Raw genomic sequence first — 23630 nt, forward strand, 5'->3', positions numbered from 1 at the left:
GTTGAGTCGATGGGCAGTGTTGAGTCTGTGGGCAGTGTTGAGTCGATGGGCAGTGTTGAGTCTATGGGTAGTGTTGAGTCTGTGGGCAGTGTTGAGTCGATGGGCAGTGTTGAGTCTATGGGTAGTGTTGAGTCTGTGGGCAGTGTTGAGTCGATGGGCAGTGTTGAGTCTGTGGGCAGTGTTGAGTCTGTGGGCAGTGTTGAGTCTATGGGCAGTGTTGAGTCTGTGGGCAGTGTTGAGTCGATGGGCAGTGTTGAGTCTGTGGGCAGTGTTGAGTCTATGGGCAGTGTTGAGTCTATGGACTAATTTATTGAAAACTGCTTTTTGTGTTTAGTTTGTTGTCCTTCCCCCGCACCTTCCGATTTAGCACGGTTGGCTACGTACGGTGTGAAAGAAGTTCAACATACATACTACCCAAGACTCAACACTGTGCCCACAGACTCAACACTGCCCACAGACTCAACACTGCCCATAGACTCAACACTGCCCATAGACTCAACACTACCCACAGACTCAACACTGCCCACAGACTCAACACTACCCATAGACTCAACACTGCCCATAGACTCAACACTAATCACAGACTCAACACTGCCCATAGACTCAACACTACCCACAGACTCAACACTCCCCATAGACTCAACACTACCCATAGACTCAACACTGCCCATAGACTCAACACTGCCCATAGACTCAACACTGCCCACAGACTCAACACTACCCATAGACTCAACACTGCCCACAGACTCAACACTAATCACAGACTCAACACTACCCAGACTCACCACTACCCACAGACTCACCACCGCACCTCCGATTATCACGGTTGGCTGCGTACGGTGCGAAAGAAGTTCCCCGTACAGCACACACACATACACCTGTAGTTCCTCCACGATTGTGAGACGCGCTTTGTACGAACGAGGCTGCTCCATCGAACTCGACATCATCACGGCTGTAGTGACTTTTAATTACTTGTAAATATAACATACAAACATGTTTTCCTCTGCACGTATATTCCACCGATTAGACCCCCAGGAATGCTTTATAAATTCTAGATTTGAAGCTTTCGTGACTGCAAGGATTCATATTCTTAGGTTTTTTCGGTAAAGTCACGTAGGTAAAACATTTTGTTATGCAGTCTATTCTTAAGGCTTAAGCCTCACCTTACCATATTAATAAAAAGTGTGCCGTTCCTGGCCCTTCCCCCCCTCAACCATTATATATACGGGGTGGTATTTCTTGCGATCTCTCATTTACTTGATACAGCTGTCGTGGCTGTGACGGTTCCACCTGAAGACGGAGGCTTGTGTTGCTTCCGAAACGTCGTGATTTTAAATTTTTTTTATTTTATTTTACTTTTATTAATTTAAATTTTTTACCTACGTGACTTTACCGAAAAAAACTAAGAATATGCTTTATAAATGATGGCACAAGCAACCTCAAAACTCCACTTCCCCTCCCCACATCCCTCGCAGTGCGTAGAACTTCTTTCGCGCCGTACCTAGCCAACCGTGATAATCGCAGGCCCGCGTTTAAAAATCCAGATGGAAAACTCGTGTCTTTGAAACTGCTTCGTGCGTTTGGTTTGCTGTCCTTCCCCCTGCACGGTTGGTCACGTACGGTGCGAAAGAAGTTCAACACACACACGTTACACAGACGCTGGATGTACCGCAAGCTCTAAGCTGGGGTCCCCTTCTTGGGGTAAGCGAGAGACTCCGATCTTGAGACGATGTCACGGTGACGTCAGGGCGTGTCACGGCGACGTCATGGTCTGTCAGGGCGTCGTCACGGCGACGTCAGGGCGTCGTCAGGGCGTCGTCAGGGCGTCGTCACGGCGTCGTCACGGCATCGTCACGGCGACGTCAGGGCGTGTCACGGCGACGTCATGGTCTGTCAGGGCGTTGTCACGGCGCGTCACGGCGACGTCAGGGCGACGTCAGGGCGACGTCACGGCGTCGTCACGGCGTCGTCACGGCGTCGTCATTGCGTGTCAGGGCGTCGTCATTGCGTGTCAGGGCGTCGTCACGGCGACGTCACGGCGACGTCAGGGCGACGTCACGGCGTCGTCACTGCGTGTCAGGGCGTCGTCACGGCGACGTCACGGCCACGGCGACGCCGTCACGGCGACGCTCGCCTTGCGTGAATGATTTCGCGCCGTGCAGAGTGGCCGCCGGCTTGCGTGCCCAGGAGAATCCCACGTGGCCTCGCGCGATGGCCGCCGCCTCCTCTAGCCCCGGCTCGCTGGCCGTGCACTTTCCTCGGCAAGGAGCGTAAACCGTCGTCACGCGACACTCCGCGTCATCCTCGCAGCAGCAGCAGCAGCGGCAGCAGCAGAAGCAGCAGCAGAAGCAGCAGCAGCAGAAGCAGCAGCAGCAGCAGAAGCGGCAGAAGCGGCAGAAGCAGCAGCAGAAGCAGCAGCAGCAGGAGCAGCAGCAGAAGCAGCAGAAGCAGCAGCAGCGGCAGCAGAAGCAGCAGAAGCAGCAGCAGAAGCGGCAGAAGCAGCAGCAGCAGCAGAAGCAGCAGCAGCAGCAGAAGCAGCAGAAGCAGCAGCAGAAGCAGCAGAAGCAGCAGAAGCAGCAGCGGCAGCAGAAGCAGCAGAAGCAGCAGCAGAAGCAGCAGAAGCAGCAGCAGCAGCAGAAGCAGCAGAAGCAGCAGCAGCGGCAGCAGAAGCAGCAGAAGCAGCAGCAGAAGCAGCAGAAGCAGCAGCAGAAGCAGCAGAAGCAGCAGCAGCAGCAGCAGGAGCAGCAACAGCAGAAGCAGCAGCAGCGGCAGCAGCAGCAGAAGCAGCAGCAGAAGCAGCAGCAGCAGAAGCGGCGGCAGCAGCAGCAGCTGCAGAAGCAGCAGCGGCAGCAGCAGCAGCAGAAGCAGCAGCAGAAGCAGCAGAAGCAGCAGCAGCAGAAGCGGCGGCAGCAGCAGCAGCTGCAGAAGCAGCAGCGGCAGCAGCAGAAGCAGCAGCAGAAGCAGCAGCAGCAGCGGCGGCTTTTGGCAGTCACCGCATCTAGATTTGAAGCTTTCGTGACTGCAAGGATTCATATTGTTAGGTTTTTTCGGTAAAGTCACGTAGGCAAAACATTCTAATAAAAGTAAAATAAAAACGTCGTGATTTTGATTTTACTTTTATTAATTTGAATTTTTTACCTACGTGGCTTTACCGAAAAAAACCTAAGAATATGTAGTCACCGCATCGTCGCGCAGCGCTTTCAGATGCGCTGCCGTGGCCGTCTGGAACGTTCCTCCCCTCCGATATTAGAAAGCCACCGGAGCTATGCACTTTCCAATCTAGATTGAAAACGAATTTCTTTGAAAACGAATTTCTTTAAAACCGATTTTTGTGTTTAGTTCGTTGTCCTTTCCCCCCCTCCGCACCTCCCGTTGGCTACGTACGGTGCGAAAGATGTTCAACAAACATTCGAGACCCTGGTTTGATCACAGCTAGCCGAGTAGCAGAGGTCGCAAACGGGTTTTGATTCCTTACCCGTACCCGGCCGCACCAGGGTCGCAAACGGCTACCCGTACCCGGCCGTACCCGTACCCTACCCGTACCCGGCCGGGTATCGGGTAGGATACGGGTATCGGGTACCTGATCGCGACCTCTGGGATGAAGCCATGTTGCAGGCGCGGGTGGGTTGATTCTAGGAACTTGAATTGTGAGAAGAGACAAGACGTTGGGAAATGAGTGACAAACGGTGACTCACCAGTGACTCACGGCCTACCCGTACCCGGCCGCACCAGGGTCGCAAACGGCTACCCGTACCCGGCTGGGTACGGGTAGCCGGGTATCGGGTAGGGTACGTGTATCGGGTACCTGGTTGCGACCTCTGCTGGGTAGGTAGATTCCAACCCAGTGGTCTCAGCTCTGATGGCTCAACGCGTCTCTTAACATGGTCACCATGGACCCTCGGAGACACCCAGACTCAGGGCTTGATGCCAGGGTCTCAGCAGCGTCGCTGACACGGCCAGTACGAACCTAAGATGCCACTCCAAGTCACCTCTTGTATCCGTGAGACGAGATTACGCCGAAAACCCCCTTCCCTTTACAATCTCGTTCAAGAATTCCTCGCTTCGTTTTCTCAAGATGTGAAATCCGGGGTGGGGTGGGGGGGGTGGGGTGGGGGGTGGGGTGGGGGGGGTGGGGTGGGGGGGGGTGGGGTGGGGGGGGTTTGAAGTTTTTCTGCGTTTGGCAGCCCGTCGCCTTGTCACGCGCGAGGCCGGAGGCTGCCGCGGATTTCTGAGGTCAGGGGTCGCCGAGGACGAAGGGCGAACGGAAGGTGCGTCCCTTCACGTGCGACTCCAGACCCTGCGCAAAAAAACAAAAAAAAACACCCAATCACACCATTGGAACCTCATTTGCCAGTAAAAATATAATTGTTTTTTTACCCTTCTATCTGGCAACAAAACTGACACCTTTTTTACAAGGAGTCATGTTTGCATAGACCGCAATACCTGCAGTCGTAATGCAAACAAAAAACATAACTCTGATAACACATCTGGTCCAACACCATGTGAGACTAGGCTCTAAGGAAAGCTGTCTCGGGTGTGAACCAATCAACTTCAGGGACAGTGCATACATTATCAGAGTTATGTTTTTTGTTTGCATTATGACTGCAGGTATTGCGGTCTATGCAAACATGACTCCTTGTAAAAAGGTGTCAGTTTTGTTGCCAGATAGAAGGGTAAAAAAACAATTACCACCCAATCACGTTCATCGCTTACTCGCTCGCTCACTCGCCGACTGCATCAATGCGTGTACGTCTTTGTTCTAGATTTGAAGCTTTCGTGACTGCAAGGGTTCATACTCTTAGGTTTTTTCGGTAAAGTCACGTAGGTAAAAAAAATAAAGAATAAAAATTATAGAAATAAAACCTAAGAGTACTACCCATGGACTCAACACTGCCCATGGACTCAACACTGCCCAGAGACTCAACACTGCCCATGGACTCAACACTGCCCATGGACTCAACACTGCCCATGGACTCAACACTGCCCAGAGACTCAACACTGCCCAGAGACTCAACACTGCCCATGGACTCAACACTGCCCATAGACTCAACACTGCCCATAGACTCAACACTGCCCATAGACTCAACACTGCCCATAGACTCAACACTGCCCATGGACTCAACACTACCCATAGACTCAACACTGCCCATAGACTCAACACTGCCCATGGACTCAACACTCCCCATAGACTCAACACTGCCCATGGACTCAACACTGCCCATGGACTCAACACTGCCCATGGACTCAACACTGCCCAGAGACTCAACACTGCCCAGAGACTCAACACTGCCCATGGACTCAACACTGCCCATAGACTCAACACTGCCCATAGACTCAACACTGCCCATAGACTCAACACTGCCCATGGACTCAACACTCCCCATAGACTCAACACTGCCCATGGACTCAACACTACCCATAGACTCAACACTGCCCATAGACTCAACACTGCCCATGGACTCAACACTCCCCATAGACTCAACACTGCCCATGGACTCAACACTACCCATAGACTCAACACTGCCCATAGACTCAACACTGCCCAGAGACTCAACACTGCCCATGGACTCAACACTGCCCATGGACTCAACACTGCCCATGGACTCAACACTGCCCAGAGACTCAACACTGCCCATAGACTCAACACTGCCCATAGACTCAACACTGCCCATAGACTCAACACTGCCCATAGACTCAACACTACCCATAGACTCAACACTGCCCATAGACTCAACACTGCCCATAGACTCAACACTGCCCATAGACTCAACACTACCCATGGACTCAACACTGCCCATAGACTCAACACTGCCCATGGACTCAACACTGCCCATAGACTCAACACTACCCATAGACTCAACACTGCCCATAGACTCAACACTCCCCATAGACTCAACACTGCCCATAGACTCAACACTCCCCATAGACTCAACACTGCCCATAGACTCAACACTGCCCATAGACTCAACACTGCCCATAGACTCAACACTCCCCATAGACTCAACACTGCCCATAGACTCAACACTCCCCATAGACTCAACACTGCCCATAGACTCAACACTGCCCATAGACTCAACACTGCCCATAGACTCAACACTGCCCATAGACTCAACACTCCCCATAGACTCAACACTGCCCATAGACTCAACACTGCCCATGGACTCAACACTGCTCATAGACGGTCCTAGGCCTCCCCTAGGTCGACTCGGCCTCAAATGAGTAACCTGGTGCGGTGCGTAAACATCGCCGCTATGGAGAGAAAGGCGGTCGGGCGTGGTGCTGGCCACCCAACCCACTCGTGTGCCGTGCCGGCCTTCACAGGTTACTACTCGCTAGCAGCACTTGCCCCAACAGTCTGTTGAGGCTATACGGGGGGTCTTTGTATGTGTGTGTGTGTGCGAGCGTCACCTCTCCGCTGTAGGAGATGAGTGGGGAGATCTCACAGATGGTGGGCGTCTCACTCTCCTCCGCGGGGCTGTGTGGCACACACGCAACGGCCACATCACATCAACCACAACAACCACATCACATCACATCAACAACAACCACATCCACCACACAACAACCACATCCACCACACAACAACCACATCCACCACAACAACAACCACACAACAACAACCGCATCCACCACACAACAACAACCACATCCACCACACAACAACAACCACATCAACAACAACAACCACATCACATCAACCACAACAACTACATCCACCACACAACAACAACCACATCAACCACAACAACCACACAACAACAACCACACCACATCAACTACAACAACCACAACAACCACATCAACCTCCCATCCACCACACAATAACCACAACAACGACACAACAACCGCACAATAACCACATACACCTCATCAACCACACATCGACCGTACAACCACATCGCATCAAGCGCACACAACAGCCGCACATCCAACCATACAACCTCACAGCAACCACACCGCCACGCAGGGAGACACAGTCACACCACACAGAAACCACAGTGTGTGGGGTGGCGTGGGGGGGTGGGGGGCAGGGCCATGCCACGTGGGCAGAGGCGGGGGGTGGGTGGCAGTGCCCCCCCCCCTTCCGCTCGTAGTGACGAGTTCCCTGGAGATGATTGAAGATGAAGATGGACCCACGCAAGTCGCCCACCTGGGAGCGTCGTTCCCTTGCTCGTCCACGATCCTTCCACCCGCCCCCTGGATCCACCTGCAACCACGCGGCAACACGGCAGAGACATCGTCAGCTACTCCGCTGGCTGCCACGCCAGCGAGCCCTGACCCTCCTGTGACTACACGTGGCTAGGTACACGTGGCTAGGTAGACGTGGCTAGGTACACGTGGCCAGGTACACGTGGCCAGGTACACGTGGCTAGGTAGACGTGGCCAGGTACACGTGGCCAGGTACACGTGGCTAGGTAGACGTGGCCAGGTACACGTGGCTAGGTAGACGTGGCCAGGTACACGTGGCTAGGTACACGTGGCCGGGTACACGTGGCCAGGTACACGTGGCCAGGTACACGTGGCTAGGTAGACGTGGCCAGGTACACGTGGCTAGGTAAACGTGGCTAGGTACACGTGGCCAGGTACACGTGGCCAGGTACACGTGGCTAGGTAGACGTGGCCAGGTACACGTGGCTAGGTAGACGTGGCCAGGTACACGTGGCTAGGTACACGTGGCCGGGTACACGTGGCCAGGTACACGTGGCTAGGTAGACGTGGCCAGGTACACGTGGCTAGGTACACGTGGCCGGGTACACGTGGCCAGGTACACGTGGCTAGGTAGACGTGGCCAGGTACACGTGGCTAGGTAGACGTGGCCAGGTACACGTGGCTAGGTACACGTGGCCGGGTACACGTGGCCAGGTACACGTGGCCAGGTACACGTGGCTAGGTAGACGTGGCCAGGTACACGTGGCCAGGTACACGTGGCCAGGTACACGTGGCCAGGTACACGTGGCCAGGTACACGTGGCTAGGTACACGTGGCCAGGTACACGTGGCCAGGTACACGTGGCTAGGTACACGTGGCCAGGTACACGTGGCCAGGTACACGTGGCTAGGTAGACGTGGCCAGGTACACGTGGCTAGGTACACGTGGCCGGGTACACGTGGCCAGGTACATGTGGCCAGGTACACGTAGCCAGGTACACGTGGCCAGGTACATGTGGCCAGGTACACGTAGCCAGGTAATACAAAGCCAGGCCAGTGTGGCGTGACCCTCCTGTGACTACAGGTACACGGTGCAAGCGGTGTGTGATCACAGCACGAGCGGTGTGTGAACACAGCACGAGCGGTGTGTGAACACAGCACGAGCGGTGTAGTGAACACGGTGTGAGCGCTGTAGTGAACGGGGCGTGAGCGCTGTAGTGAGCGCTGTAGTGAGCGCTGTAGTGAACACTAGTGAGCGCTGTAGTGAGCGCTGTAGTGAGCGCTGTAGTGAGCGCTGCAGTGAGCGCTGCAGTGAGCGCTGTAGTGAACACTAGTGAGCGCTGTAGTGAGCGCTGTAGTGAGCGCTGTAGTGAACGCTGTAGTGAACACGGCGTGAGCGCTGTAGTGAACGCTGTAGTGAGCGCTGTAGTGAACGGGGTGTAACCGCTGTAGTGAGCGCGGTGTGAGCGCTGTAATGAACACGGCGTGAGCGCTGTAGTGAGCGCTGTAGTGAACGGGGCATGAGCGCTGTAGTGAACGGGGCGTGAGCGCTGTAGTGAGCGCTGTAGTGAGCGCTGTAGTGAGCGCTGTAGTGAGCGTTGTAGTGAACACGGCGTGAGCGCTGTAGTGAGCGCTGTAGTGAGCGCTGTAGTGAGCGCTGTAGTGAACGCTGTAGAAAACACGGCGTGAGCGCTGTAGTGAGCGCTGTAGTGAGCGCTGTAGTGAACGCTGTAGAAAACACGGCGTGAGCGCTGTAGTGAGCGCTGTAGTGAGCGCTGTAGTGAGCACGGCGTGAGCGCTGTAGTGAGCGCTGTAGTGAGCGCTGTAGTGAGCACGGCGTGAGCGCTGTAGTGAGCGCTGTAGTGAGCGCTGTAGTGAGCGCTGTAGTGAGCGCTGTAGTGAACGCTGTAGAAAACACGGCGTGAGCGCTGTAGTGAGCGCTGTAGTGAGCGCTGTAGTGAACGCTGTAGAAAACACGGCGTGAGCGCTGTAGTGAGCGCTGTAGTGAGCGCTGTAGTGAGCACGGCGTGAGCGCTGTAGTGAGCGCTGTAGTGAGCGCTGTAGTGAGCACGGCGTGAGCGCTGTAGTGAGCGCTGTAGTGAGCGCTGTAGTGAGCGCTGTAGTGAGCGTTGTAGTGAACACGGCGTGAGCGCTGTAGTAAGCGCTGTAGTGAGCGCTGTAGTGAGCGCTGTAGTGAGCACGGCGTGTGCACTGCCGCTCCGCACCGGTAGTGCAGAGCCATCTGGTGGCGCCGCGAGGAGCTGGGGCAGTCGACGCCGGCGGAGTCCGAGTTCTTGAGCGGGGAGAACTCGTCCTCGCGGCGAACCTCAAACTGCACGAACTTCCTGCGGCGTAAACAACAACAGCAGTGTAAACAACAGCAGTGTAAACAATAACAGCAGCGTAAACAACAGCAGCGTAAACAATAACAGCAGCGTAAACAACAGCAGTGTAAACAACAGCAGTGTAAACAACAACACCACCGGCGTAAACAACATCAGTGAAAGAACACGAGCGTAAACAACATCAGCGTAAACAACAACAGCTGTGTAAACAACAGCAGCGTAAACAGCAGCGTAAACAACAGCAGCGTAAACAACAACAGCAGCGTAAACAACAACAGCAGCGTAAACAACAACAGCAGCGTAAACAACAGCAGCGTAAACAACAACAGCAGCGTAAACAACAACAGCAGCGTAAACAACAGCAGCGTAAACAACAACAGCAGCGTAAACAACAACAGCAGCGTAAACAACAACAGCAGCGTAAACAACAGCAGCGTAAACAATAACAGCAGCGTAAACAACAGCAGTGTAAACAACAGCAGTGTAAACAACAACACCACCGGCGTAAACAACATCAGTGAAAGAACACGAGCGTAAACAACATCAGCGTAAACAACAACAGCTGTGTAAACAACAGCAGCGTAAACAGCAGCGTAAACAACAGCAGCGTAAACAACAACAGCAGCGTAAACAACAACAGCAGCGTAAACAACAGCAGCGTAAACAACAACAGCAGCGTAAACAACAACAGCAGCGTAAACAACAACAGCGTAAACAACAACAGCAGCGTAAACAACAACAGCAGCGTAAACAACAACAGCAGCGTAAACAACAACAGCGTAAACAACAACAGCAGCGTAAACAACAGCAGTGTAAACAACAGCAGCGTAAACAACAGCAGCGTAAACAACAGCTGTGTAAACAACAACACCACCGGCGTAAACAACATCAGTGAAAGAACACGAGCGTAAACAACATAAGCGTAAACATCGGCGTAAACAACACCACCAGGGTAAACAACAATTACCACCAGCGTAAACACCACCAGCGTAAATAACACCACCAGCGGCGTAAACAACAACATAGTTACAGTTTAACACGTAGCAGGCTTTCGCGACCAATATTATTCATAATAAAGGTTTTTGGGTTAGATCGCGTTATTTATAAATGTGTCACAACCCTCCACCACCCGACACGGCCAATCAGTAAAAATACGTGTCACGTTTACAAAGGACATGACTGGCCGTGACCAGCTGTGACCGGTCGTGGCTGGTCGTGGCTGGCTGTGACTGGCTGTGACTGGCTGTGACTGGTCGTGGCTAGCTGTGACTGGTCGTAACTGGTCGTGGCTGGCTGTGACTGGCTGTGACTGGTCGTGGCTAGCTGTGACTGGTCGTAACTGGTCGTGGCTGGCTGTGACTGGCTGTGACTGGTCGTGGCTAGCTGTGACTGGTCGTAACTGGTCGTGGCTGGCTGTGACTGGCTGTGACTGGTCGTAGCTGGCTGTGACTGGCCGTGGCTGGCTGTGACTGGTCGTGACTGGCTGTGACTGATCGTGGCTGGCTGTGACTGGCTGTGACTGGTCGTGGCTGGCTGTGACTGGCCGTGGCTGGCTGTGACTGGTCGTGACTGGCTGTGACTGGCCGTGGCTGGCTGTGACTGGCTGTGAGTGGTCGTGGCTGGCTGTGACTGGCTGTGACTGGTCGTGGCTGGCTGTGACTGGCTGTGACTGGTCGTAACTGGCTGTGACTGGCTGTGGCTGGCTGTGACTGGTCGTAACTGGCTGTGACTGGCCGTGGCTGGCCGTGGCTGGCTGTGACTGGTCGTAACTGGCCGTGGCTGGCCGTGACTGGCCATGACTGGCTGTGACTGGCTGTGACTGGCCGTGGCTGGCCGTGACTGGCCGTGACCAGCTGTGACCGGTCGTGACTGGCCATGACTGGCCATGACTGGCTGTGACTGGCTGTGACTGGCCGTGGCTGGCCGTGGCTGGCCGTGACTGGCCGTGACTTGGCTGTGACTGGCTCTGACTGGCCGTGGCTGGCCGTGACTGGCCGTGACTGGCTGTGACTGGCCGTGACTGGTCGTGGCTGGCTGTGACTGGCCCTGAATGGCTGTAACTGGCCGTGACTGGCTGTGACTGACCGTGACTGGCTGTGACTGGCTGTGACTGGTCGTGGCTAGTTGTGACTGGTCGTAACTGGCTGTGACTGGCCGTGCCGTCTCGTACTTGGCAAAGGGGAAGACGTCGAACACGAACTTCTCCATCTTGATGCCGTTTGGTTTCGTGGGCTCCACCCGGTTCCCGCTCTCGTCCACGTGAGCTATCTTCTTGTGGGCCACGTGGAACGGCAGCTGGGGCTCAAACTCCCTGCACGAGGGGGGGGGGTACACGGGGAGAGTCACGGGGGGTGGGGGACACAAGGGGGGGGTCACGGGGAGACACACAGGGGAGACGCACACGGGGAGACACCAGGGGGGGCACAGGGGGGGGCACGGGGGGAGTTCAGGGGGAGACATGAAGAGACGCACACAGGGAGACACGGGGGGGTGGGGGACACACGGGGGGGAGACACGGACACACACACACGGAGAGACACACGGAGAGACGCACACAGGGAGACACGGAGGGGGGGGGGGGGACACAGCGCAAGTCACGGGGAGTCACAGACAGTGAGAGAGTGAACCAAGCAGCCGTACGGGGAGAGCGATTTGACTGCTGCGGCAGTGACTGCGGCAATCGGGGCCCATCAAAGACGGCCGTGGTCAAGTTGAAGACGGAGCGGCGTCTACAAGGGGCGACCACGCGGCTCCAGGGGGCACGAAATCGGACCACCGTGGAGGTGCCACATCGGATCGCCACGTCGCCACGGGGGGGGAGGCGTTCATCGCGACGGCGCGGAGGCAAGTCACACCGGACGACGAGCTTCAGGAAGTCGAGGGTGAAGTGGTGGACGCAAATGTTGCCGGCGCGGAGGCGCAGCCTGCCCGAGTGGTCGCGCTCGCGGGCCTGCTCGTCGCCCAGCTCCGTGTACTCCACCACACGGGCACGGCCGTTCGCCAGGCACAGCACGCCCACCGCCTCGCCGGGAGACTGCTTCTCCACCACCTGCACCACGCCGCACCGCACCACGCCGCACCACGCCGACAGGTCAAAGGATCCCCTCACCCCGCCGCCATCACCTCCCCCGCGTGTCTCCTCGTGTTCCGCGTGGTTCCAATTGTCCGTGTGTCATCCCACCGCGTGTCTCTGCGTCTCCGTGTGTGTCCCCCACGTGTCTCCGTGCATCCCCCGTGTGTCTCCTCGTGTTCCGCGTGGTTCCAATTGTCCGTGTGTCATCCCCCGCTTGTCTCCAGGTCAGAGGTCGCAACCGGGTACCCGATACCCGTACCCTACCCGATACCCAGCTAGCCGTACCCGGCCAGGTACAGGTACCCGTTTGCGACCCTGGTGCGGCCGGGTACGGGTAGGCCGTGAGTCACTGGTGAGTCACCGTTTGTCACTCATTTATCAACGTCTTGTCTCTTCTCACAATTCAAGTTCCTAGAATCAACCCACCTGCGCCTGCAACACGGCTTCATCCCAGAGGTCGCAATCAGGTACCCGATACCCGTACCCTACCCGTACCCGGCCGGGTACGGGTAGGGTACGGGTACGGCCAGGTACGGGTACCCGTTTGCGACCCTGGTGCGGCCGGGAACGGGAACGGGTACGGGTGAGGAATCAAAACCCGTTTGCGACCTCTGCTCCAAGTATCCCCTTTGACTCCCCCCGCGTGTCTCCGTGCATCCCCCGTGTCTCCTCGTGTTCCGCGTGGTTCCATTTGTCCGTGTGTCACCCTCCTGCGTGTCTCTACGTCTCCGTGTGTGCGTCCCCCGCGTGTCTAGAATGGGCACCACAGTGGAGAAATGTTGTCTCCCTCGCCTGATATGCAAGAAGTCGTGGGTTCGATCAGAAACCCTGACCCTGCTGTATATTTGGAGTTTGCGTGTCTCTCTCTCTCCCCGTGGTCTCGAGGATTTTTCTCCGGGTCCTCGGTTTTTCCCTCCACATTTAGAATCAGCATCGCGCATTCAGAGTATTTGGCTGCTGCTATAAATGTGCACACGATGATGATGATGAGCTACTTCGTCTATCATTTGTGTTAGCCAGGTTGCTTCTGGAAAAAAAAGAGCTATACAGGTCAGTGGAGCCTTAATCTGGTAAAATAAATACAAATATTTAAAAATATTTTGTCAAAAATCTAATTGTTTAATTGAAATGAATAGTGAAATTTTTTTTATTGTCAAAAAATTTTTTTATTAAAAAATAAACATTGGTAAAATCAAAAAATAGTGGATTTTTTTTATATTACATTTTTTTTTAAATATAGTTTAAAAAATGTACAAAAATGTAGAAAAAATAATACAAGATAATAAATGTGAATTTATTATTTTTTTGTAAAAATGTGTTACAAAAATAATACAAAATTATAAATGTTAATTATTATTTTTTTAAATAAATATTTTTTTAAAAATGTTACAAACGTGTTGCATTTTTTGTTTCGTAAAAAAAATAGCTGAACAAAAAACTCAACAACAAAAAAAGTGTAAAAAAAAAAATCACGAGTTCTCTCCACCTTGGCCCCGCAGTCGGCCCCCTTGCGGACGCAGAATCCCAGAAAGAGAGGATCCCCCACGCGGGCCAGGACGTTGTCCACGCAGTACGCGTGCACGTAGCGCACGCCACGCGCCTCCATGTCGGCCAGCACGCCGCTGTCCCCCAGCGCGCGGTACAGCCCTCCGTTACCGTCTACACGGCGGCGACAGATATAGGTTTTTGGGTCAGATCGCGTTATTTATAAATGTGTCGCAACCCTCCACCACCCGGCACGGCCAAACAGTAAAAAAATGTGTCACGTTGACAAAAGACAACTAGTTCACTTCTCTACCCTCCTTGCCTCGAATCACTGCACCAGAATTGAACTGAATGATGACGTCACCCTGATGCTGCTTCTGCTGCTGCTCTATTTAAGACCGGAAGCAACAGGAGAGCTTCACCATTCTTGCCCGATGAAGCTGATTGTAATTACCAGCGAAACGTCGTGCTACTCACATTTCAAAATGCTGTTGATTCTCTCTTCAACACACCGGTGGGCTAAAGAAGTGAACTATTTTGTCCTTTGTCAACGTGACACTTTTTTTACTGTTTGGCCGTGTAGGGTGGTTGGAGGATTACGACACATTTATAAATAACGCGATCCGACCCAAAAACCTTTATTATGAACATAGTTACACTAACGTGTTAACCTCCAACTGAACACAATTGCTCTAAAGCAGCGGTCGGGAACCTATGGCTCGCGAGCCATATATGGCTCTTCCAGTGACGGCAAATGGCTCCCAGACAATTTTGAGTTGAAAAAATAATAAATAAAAATAAAAAATCAGTTTGGAACTGATTTTAAAATACTTGTGATATTGCTTAATAATACTGTGTCATTTTAAAGTAAACAGAAATTAGTTTTGAAGATAAATTTCACGGGTCACGGGGCCTCAACGCCTGCATGAAGCTCAACCTCGCCACGTATGAACCAGACTACAAGGCCATCAGCAAAACCACGCAGCACCAGAAGTCGCATTAAAAGTAAGACGCATTTAATTTATTATACGTTAAAAATACTATATGGCTCTCAATTAAATATATGTAGAAACATTTGGCTTCTATGGCTCTCCCGGTCACAAAGGTTCCCGACCCCTGCTCTAAAGACTACACGGCGGCGACAATCGCGCGCGTCAACCACACGGGGACAACAACAACAACAACACAAACAACTACATCCCCAGCCGGTCACGACCAGGCACTGATAATAATACAGGGAGGGTGAATTTTGATTTAAAGCTTTCGTGACTGCAGGGATTCATATTCTGGCGAGACGTCCCCGCGTGTCCCCGTGTGTCCCCGTGTCTCCCCGCGTGTCCCCCGTGTCACCCCGCGTGTCTCCCCCTTGTCCCCCCCGTGTCCCCCGCGTGTCTCCCCGTGTGTCTCCCCGCGTCTCCCCCGTGTCACCCCGCGTGTCCCCCTTGTCCCCCCCGTGTCCCCCGCGTGTCTCCCCGTGTGTCTCCCCGCGTCTCCCCCGTGTCACCCCGCGTGTCCCCCTTGTCCCCCCCGTGTCTCCCCGCGTGTCTCCCCGCGTGTCTCCCCGCGTGTCTCCCCGTGTCACCCCGCGTGTCCCCCGTGTCACCCCGCGTGTCTCCCCGCGTGTCCCCCGTGTCTCCCCATGTTACCCCGCGTGTCCCCCGTGTCATCCCGCGTGTCTCCCGCGTGTCTCCCCATGTCACCCCGCGTGTCCCCCGTGTCATCCCGCGTGTCTCCCCACGTGTCTCCCCATGTCACCCCGCGTGTCCCCCGTGTCACCCCGCGTGTCCCCCTTGTCCCCCTTGTCCCCCCCGTGTCTCCCCGCGTGTCTCCCCGCGTGTCTCCCCGCGTGTCTCCCCGCGTGTCTCCCCGTGTCACCCCGCGTGTCTCCCGCGTGTCTCCCCGTGTCTCCGCCGCGTCTCCCCGAGTTACCGGGAGCCCTGGCGAGGCGTCCCCGTGTATCCCCGTGTCACCCCGCGTGTCCCCGTGTCACCCCGCGTGTCCCCGTGTCACCCCGCGTGTCTCCCCGTGTGTCCCCGTGTCACCCCGCGTGTCTCCCTGTGTGTCCCCGTGTCACCCCGCGTGTCCCCCGTGTCCCCCCGCGTGTCCCCCGCGTCCCCAGTGTCTCCCCGCGTGTCCCCCTTGTCCCCCCCGTGTCTCCCCGCGTGTCTCCCCGTGTCTCCCCGCGTGTCTCCCCGCGTTACCGGGAGCCCTGGCGAGGCGTCCCCGTGTCTCCAGGATGACCTTGCCGTCGGGGGTCAGGGCCGGGATCTGTCGCTGCTCAAAGAGGCGAACGTCGTCCTCGCACAGCCCCAGGAAGCCGTGCTCGCGCAGGAACGCCAGCGTGGGCTCCCGCGTGTGGCCCGACGTCATGATGTACCTGCCTCAGCAACAACAACAACAACACCACCACGAGTCAACAACAACAACGACGACGAACCACTGGCTCGTGCGGCGTGGCAGCGATCGTTCTCACGGCGCAGAGCGACTGTCGCCGCGTCTCTCTGCCACCGCTGGACATCTGTGAACGAGAGCTTCACGGCTCATCGGATTTCCTCGAGGATAAATTAAGATTCTGATTACGACTCTGAACCACCCTGACGCCCTTTAAAAGGCGAAAGGGCCCTTGCCCGAAATGTCGCGGACGCCGGCATTCGTCGAGATTCCCCCACAACCAGCTCTCCTTTCCCATGGCCCCATCGCACCAGGGCAGCCCCCCCCCCCACTAATCCCAACATACCAGGCCAAAGGCCCCCCCCCCCTCACTGCCCTCCCTATTCCCAACGTACCAGGGCAGCCCCCCGCCCCTCCCCCTTCACCCCCCGCCACTGCCCCCGCTATTCCCAACGTACCAGGGCAGCCCCTTCCCCCGACTGCCCCCCCGACTGCCCCCCCGCTGTACCAGGGCAGCCCCTCCCCCACAGCCACTGCCCCCCCCCCCCCGCCCCCCGCTATCCCCAACGTACCAGGGCAGGGCCCCCCGCTTGCCGTGCCTCTCCTCGGCGAGCCGCTGCAGGCACAGGATGCGCTGGGCCTGCAGCTGCAGAAGGGGCTTGTGGGAGGGCAGCCCCACATCGTAGAGGCCCTTGGGGTAGGGCACGCCCAGACGCGTCCCCTGACCCCCGGCCAGGAGCACGATGGCCACGCGACCCTCGGCAACCTGCAGCAGACCTGCAGAGATTCTAGATTTGAGGCTTTCGTGACTGCAAGGATTCATATTCGTAGGTTTTTTTCCGGTAAAGTCACGTGGGTAAAAACATTAAAATTAATGAAAGTAAAATCAAATAAAAATCACGACGTTTCGGAGGCAACACAAGCTTCCGTCTTCAGGTGGAACCGTCACAGCCACGACAGCTGTATCAAGAGGCGGTGGAACGAGATGTTAGCTACCTCGCCTGGTGTGCGGGAGGTCTCAACTAGTTGCTATGATCACCGTTTCATTGCTTTCGTGGCTTTATTTAGGTGATTTCGATAAGTGTATTGGTTTAGCCATGTTTGTTTGTTGTAGTGCAGAGTTAGACTGATGGCCTTAATCTAAGTTGTCTTGTGGTTGTTGTTGTTGGTTGTTTGACTTGTATCCCACTGGGATTTTTGCACACAGCGTTGGTGTACGGTGTTTTTTTCTGCAATATTTTGCTGTCTTTTCTTGGATTTTCTGTTTGCACTCAGTCACATATTCACTTTAAGATGTTTTTTTGTTCATGTTTTTGTTTTTTGTTTGTTGCGGTTGCACCCGATTCAAGAGCCGAATGGCTCACAGGGCTATACCTAATACATGAACTTGAACTAAGCTATGTTTTATTGTATGTGAGTTGAACTTCCTTTGCGCCCTACGTAGCAAACCGTGCAATTAGCAGGCAAGGCCCTTTTGGGCTGTGAAGTTTTTTTGCGACCTGGCCACACGTATCATCATCACATGGATAGCAGCAGTCAAATACTCACAACGCACGACACGTTTGATTCTGGATGTGGTCGTCCGTAATGTCCTGGTGAGAGTCTGCGATATCTGGGCACGGCCAAAAGGTGTGCAGGTTAACTCTGAAACCGTGAACCTTGGCATTGTTCATGCGGTAGGTCCCGTGTATGAATTTAAATTGAATAACTTTCAATGGAGGAGAACTGGAGCCCGCCATACCTGAGTCCACTTGATTTGTTTTGTAACAGGTAAGGCCCACGGAGCTTTGCAGCAGCAATGTTTTTTTAGAAGCGATCTGGCTATCAAATGATACCAGGTGGAAATGTATAGCGGACAAATGTTCTAAACGCATGGGTTATTCTAAATGTGGAGGGGGGAAACCGGAGGAACTGGAGAAACCACGTAACCACGGAGAGAGACACGCAAACTTCAAATATACAGCAGCAGGCGTCAGGGTCAGGATCGAACCCACGACCTCCTGCACACCAGGCGAGGTAGTCAACATCTCCTAGTCACCGTGATGATGATGAGAGAGAGAGACACGCAAACTCCAAATACACAGCAGCAGGCGTCAGGGTCGGGATCGAACCCACGACCTCCTGCACACCAGGCGAGGTAGTCAACATCTCATAGCCACCACGGCACTAGCGCGTGGGCTCCATCCCGACCCTGACGCGTGGATTTTTCTCCGGTTTTTCCCCTCCACATTTCAGAATGGACATCTTGCGTTTAGAGTATATGGCTGCTCTTGACTTAAAGCTTTTGTGACTTTCGATCGCAACTCAAGCGTCATCAGGACGATTGCTTGTGTTGCGATCGAAACGTCGTAGTTTGTTGTTATTTTCTTTGAACCTATCTCGGTGACTTTACCGAAAGACCCAAGAATACTTGGCTTATGAATTACCAGGTCATGATGATAAGCCAATTCGTCGAGCTATCATTACGTGTGGCCAGATTGCTTCTTGAAGAAAATAGCAATAGAACCCAGTGGGGCCTTACCTGGTAATAAGTAACATTTAAAAAAAACTTTTTCAAAACACGTTTTTATGAAATACTAGCAACGGCAGAACTCCACGACTCCAGGAAGTGGCCCCGAAGCTTGCCATCACGTGGCCAATCGCAGCCAACGTCAGTTGATCGTGGACAATTAGACCCACGCCGAAACATAACATGTAAAAAATAATTTTGATGTAAAGCTTTCGTGACTGCAGGGATTCATGTTCTTGGTTCTTTCGGTAAAGTCACGTAGAAGGGAAATAATAAAATCCACAGCAAGAACATTTTCTTGCTGTGGATTTTTTTTTTCTGTGGATTTCACACCTGTTGCAGTCGAAACGTCGTGAGAATTTTGATTGTTTTATATTTTTATTATTTTATTATTTCCCTTCTACGTGACTTTACCGAAAGAACCAAGAATATAAAAAAGAACGTATTTTTTTAAATGCTAGAATATAGTGTTGTCATCAGTATGACATAAGTATACCAAGTTTACAGTCGATACCGCATTGGCAAGTGGGTTAAATTGAGTTACAAGATTTTTAGAATACGACAACAACAGAGTGAGTTAATAGAAAGCGTGAAAAAATAGTGTTTACATTTTTTTAAATGATAGAATATACTATTGTCATCAGTATGACATAAGTATACCAAGTTTGCAGTCGATACCACATTGGGAAGTGGGTTAAAATTGAGTTACAAGATTTGAGGATACGACAACAACAACAGAGTTAATAAAAGCGTGTAAAATAATTAAAAAGTAAATAATTTATGGCTTAGGCACATAACACGAGGCCAAGTTTCTGCCCTGAAGCCTCCTTTTGCCCGCTCACCCCATGCCCCCTCACCAGAGGTCGCAACCGGGTACCCGATACCCGTACCCTACCCGATACCCGACTACCCGTACCCGGCCGGGTACGGGTAGCCGTTTGCGACCCTGGTGCGGCCGGGTACGGGTAGGCCGTGAGTCACTGGTGAGTCACCGTTTGTCACTCATCTCCCAACGTCTTGTCTCTTCTCACAATTCAAGTTCCTAGAATCAACCCACCCGCGCCTGCAACATGGCTTCATCCCAGAGGTCGCAATCGGGTACCAGATACCCGTACCCTACCCGGCCGGGTACGGGTAGGGTACGGGTACGGCCGGGTATAAGTACGGGTACCCGTTTGCGACCCTGGTGCGGCCGGGTACGGGTACGGGTAAGGGATCAAAGCACGTGTGCGACCTCTGCCCCTCACCACCTCACCCCCATGCCCCCTCACCCCCTCACCACCACTCACTCACTCCGTCTGTCACCCGACAATCCTCACCACACGTCACCTTCCCCACTCACCGCGTAGAAGTTCACTCCTCACCCACCCCACGCCACGTCGCATCTCACTCCACGCCCCCTCACTCACCACTCACTCACCCCTCACTCACCCCACGTCACCTGGCCTATTCACTCACTCACCCCACGTCACCTGACCTATACACCCCCCCACTCACCCCTCACTCACCTCACGTCCCCACACTCACCACCCCTCACTCACCCCTCCTCACCCCACATCACCACTCACCACCCCTCACTCACCCCTCCTCACCCCACGTCACCCCACGTCCCCACTCACCACCCCTCACTCACCCCTCCTCACCCCATGTCACCCCACGTCACCTCACGTCACCTGACCTATACACCCCCCCCCCACTCACCCCACATCACCCCTCACCCACCCCACGTCCCCACACTCACCACCCCTCACTCACCCCACGTCCCCCACACTTACCACCCCTCACTCACCCCTCCTCACCCCACATCACCCCTCACTCACCTCACCCCACGTCACCTGACCTATACACTCACTCACCCCTCACTCACCCACCCCACGTCCTCTCAGCACCCGACGTCCGCTCACCCCATGTCACTTCAACCCCGAACCACCCCACATCACCTCACCTCACCCACATCACCTCACCCCTCACTCACCACCTCACCCCTCACTCCCCACCTCACCACCCCACATCACCTCACCTCACCCACCTCACCTCACCCACCCCACGTCCCTACACTCACCACCCCTCACTAACTCCACAATACCTCACCCCTCCTCACCTCACCCACATCCCCCCTCCTCACGCCACGTCACCTGACCAATCCACTCACCCGACATGACCTCACCCCTCCTCACCCCACATCACCTCACCTCACTCACCTCACCCCTCCTCACCCCACGTCACCTGACCTATACACCCCCCCCCCACTCACCCCACATAACCCCTCACCCATGCCACGTCACCACACTCACCTGACTATCCACTCACCCCACATCACCCCTCCTCACCCCACGTCACCTCACCCCTCACTCACCCCACATCACCTCACCATGTCACCTGACCTATACACTCACTCACTTCTCACCCCCCCCCCTCACTCACCCCTCCTCACCCCACGTCACCTGACCTATCCACTCACTCCCCCTCCTCACTCACCACCCCTCACTCACCCCACAATACCTCACCCCTCCTCACCCCACGTCACCTCACCCCACCTGACTATCCACTCACCTCACTCACCCCACGTCCTCTGACCTATCCACTCACTCCCCCCCCTCACTCACCTCACTCACCCCACGTCATCTCACCTCACCCACCTGACTATCCACTCACCTCACTCACCCCACGTCCTCTGACCTATCCACTCACTCACCCCCCTCACTCACCCCTCACCCCTCACCCACCCACGTCCCCATACTCACCACCCCTCACTCACCCCACATCACCTCACCCCTCCCTCACCCCATGTCACCTGACCTATCCACTCACCTCACTCACCCCACGTCCCCACACTCACCACCCCTCACCCCCACCCCACATCACTTCACTCACCTCACCTCACTCACCCCACGTCATCTCACCTCACCCACCTGACTATCCACTCACCTAACTCACCCCACATCACCTCACTCACCACCCCACGTCACCCCTCACCCGCCCCACGTCCCCATACTCACTCACCCCTCACTCACTCACCCCTCACTCACCCCACATCACCTCACCCCTCCTCACCCCATGTCCCCTGACCTATCCACTCACTCACCTCTCACCCCCTCTCACTCACCACTCACTCACCCCTCCTCCCCCTCACCACCCACCGTGCTCCTCCCAGTCTCTCAGGCTCTCGGGGTCAGACGCGATGCTGCTGCCGCACAACTCTTCGGGCAGCGGTTCGAGCGCTGCCCCTGGCTGCCCGGCCTTCCCGGCCGCCACCGCCTTGTCGAGCGAAGGCCGCAGGGTCTCCAAGTCGGCCTCGCCCAGCTCCCGTACCAAGGCCTCCCGTTGTGGGCCCGCCAGCTCGCCCCAGAAGGCCAGGGCGTGCTCCTGCCCGCAGCCGTGCAGGCGACGCCGCAGCGCCTCCAGCCACGGGGGGCAGCCACCCTCCTCGCTACGGGGCGGCGGCAGGGGCAGGGCTGCCCCTGCCGCTGCCCCGTGAGCCGCCTCTTGGTCGCCCATCGACGCGCAAAGAGGGGGAGGGGGTGCAAGGCACGGGAGGGAGGGAGCTACGTGTGGCTATGTACGGTGTGAACGAAGTTCAGCATGCAGAGTGGGAGCAGCAGGGGGGGGTGGTCGCGAGAGAGCGGTGGCGATATGGAGAGGGCAGCAGCAAGAGGGCAGCAGCAAGAGGGCAGCAGCAAGAGGGCAGCGCGAGAGGGCAGCGCGAGAGGGCAGCAGCACGAGGGCAGCAGCGCGAGAGGGCAGCGCGAGAGGGCAGCGCGAGAGGGCAGCGGCAAGAGGGCAGCAGCGCGAGAGGGCAGCAGCGCGAGAGGGCAGCAGCGCGAGAGGGCAGCAGCGCGAGAGGGCAGCAGCGCGAGAGGGCAGCAGCGCGAGAGGGCAGCAGCGCGAGAGGGCAGCAGCGCGAGAGGGCAGCAGCGCGAGAGGGCAGCAGCGCGAGAGGGCAGCAGCGCGAGAGGGCAGCAGCGCGAGAGGGCAGCAGCGCGAGAGGGCAGCAGCGCGAGAGGGCAGCAGCGCGAGAGGGCAGCAGCGCGAGAATGGAGCTCCCTCCAATCGTCAACTTGCTCCCAATGGCAACCAGGAAGTCACGCGCGGAATCGATTCGGGAGAATTAATACCTCGATTTTTGGAATCGATTCCACCACCGCGCGAATTCGTTTTATAAAAAATTTAAATCTTCACCGATTTAATCGCTCGGCTTTAATCGATAAGCGGCGTCGCATCTTTCGCGATGTTGCTTCCCCCGTTGGAGGCGCGATGTAAATGTAAACTATCTCTAGTTAAACTTAATAAGCGGGTTTTTTGTTGTTGTTCTTCGTGTTTCGATTCACCGGCGGGTTAAAGAAATACGACTGTGGTGGAATCGATTCGCGACGAGGTCAGCTGATCATGTGCCGCGTGGACACGGCAGTCACGTGGGGAGAGGCCACGTGGAAAGGTAACTCCTGTACTGTAGAGCTATTTTCTTGGTTCTTTCGGTAAAGTCACGTAGAAGGGAAGTAATAAAATAATTTTAAAAAACATAATACAATAATTCTCACGACGTTTCGGCCACAGTCTCCCCGACAGACCTGGTCTTCACCTGAGGACGGCTGCTTGCGTTGTGGCCAAAACGTCGTGAGAATTATTTTATTATGTTTTATTTTCATTATTTTATTACTTCCCTTCTACGTGACTTTACC

General features: G+C 55.0%; 1 protein-coding gene across 1 annotated transcript; it reads right to left on the minus strand.

Moving 5' to 3' along the window:
- Positions 1–948: 948 nt before the first annotated feature.
- On the minus strand, positions 949–23049 carry LOC144951266 (UDP-N-acetylhexosamine pyrophosphorylase-like protein 1). The gene is made up of 10 exons (XM_078881429.1): positions 22092–23049; positions 17015–17219; positions 16253–16428; positions 14053–14225; positions 12349–12542; positions 11664–11804; positions 9374–9493; positions 7151–7207; positions 6409–6475; positions 949–4297 (listed from the first exon to the last, which is right to left on the minus strand). The coding sequence occupies exons 1-10, from the start codon at positions 22447–22449 to the stop codon at positions 4235–4237; spliced, it is 1554 nt and encodes a 517-aa protein (XP_078737555.1). The 5' UTR covers positions 22450–23049; the 3' UTR covers positions 949–4234.
- Positions 23050–23630: the final 581 nt, after the last annotated feature.

This window comes from Lampetra fluviatilis, chromosome 61 (assembly GCF_964198595.1).
Source record: "Lampetra fluviatilis chromosome 61, kcLamFluv1.1, whole genome shotgun sequence".
Lineage (NCBI taxonomy): Eukaryota > Metazoa > Chordata > Hyperoartia > Petromyzontiformes > Petromyzontidae > Lampetra > Lampetra fluviatilis.

What these genes read in the sequence shown, in the direction of transcription:
- LOC144951266 (XM_078881429.1), bottom strand. Translation starts at nt 22,449, where the DNA reads ATGGGCGACCAAGAGGCGGCTCACGGGGCAGCGGCAGGGGCAGCCCTG. An exon ending in AAGCGGGGGGCCCTGCCCTG is followed by an intron (nt 16,429 to 17,014) that starts GTACGTTGGGGA and finishes TTGCTGAGGCAG; the next exon opens with GTACATCATGACGTCGGGCC. An exon ending in CAGATGGCTCTGCACTACCG is followed by an intron (nt 7,208 to 9,373) that starts GTGCGGAGCGGC and finishes GCGTGGTTGCAG; the next exon opens with GTGGATCCAGGGGGCGGGTG.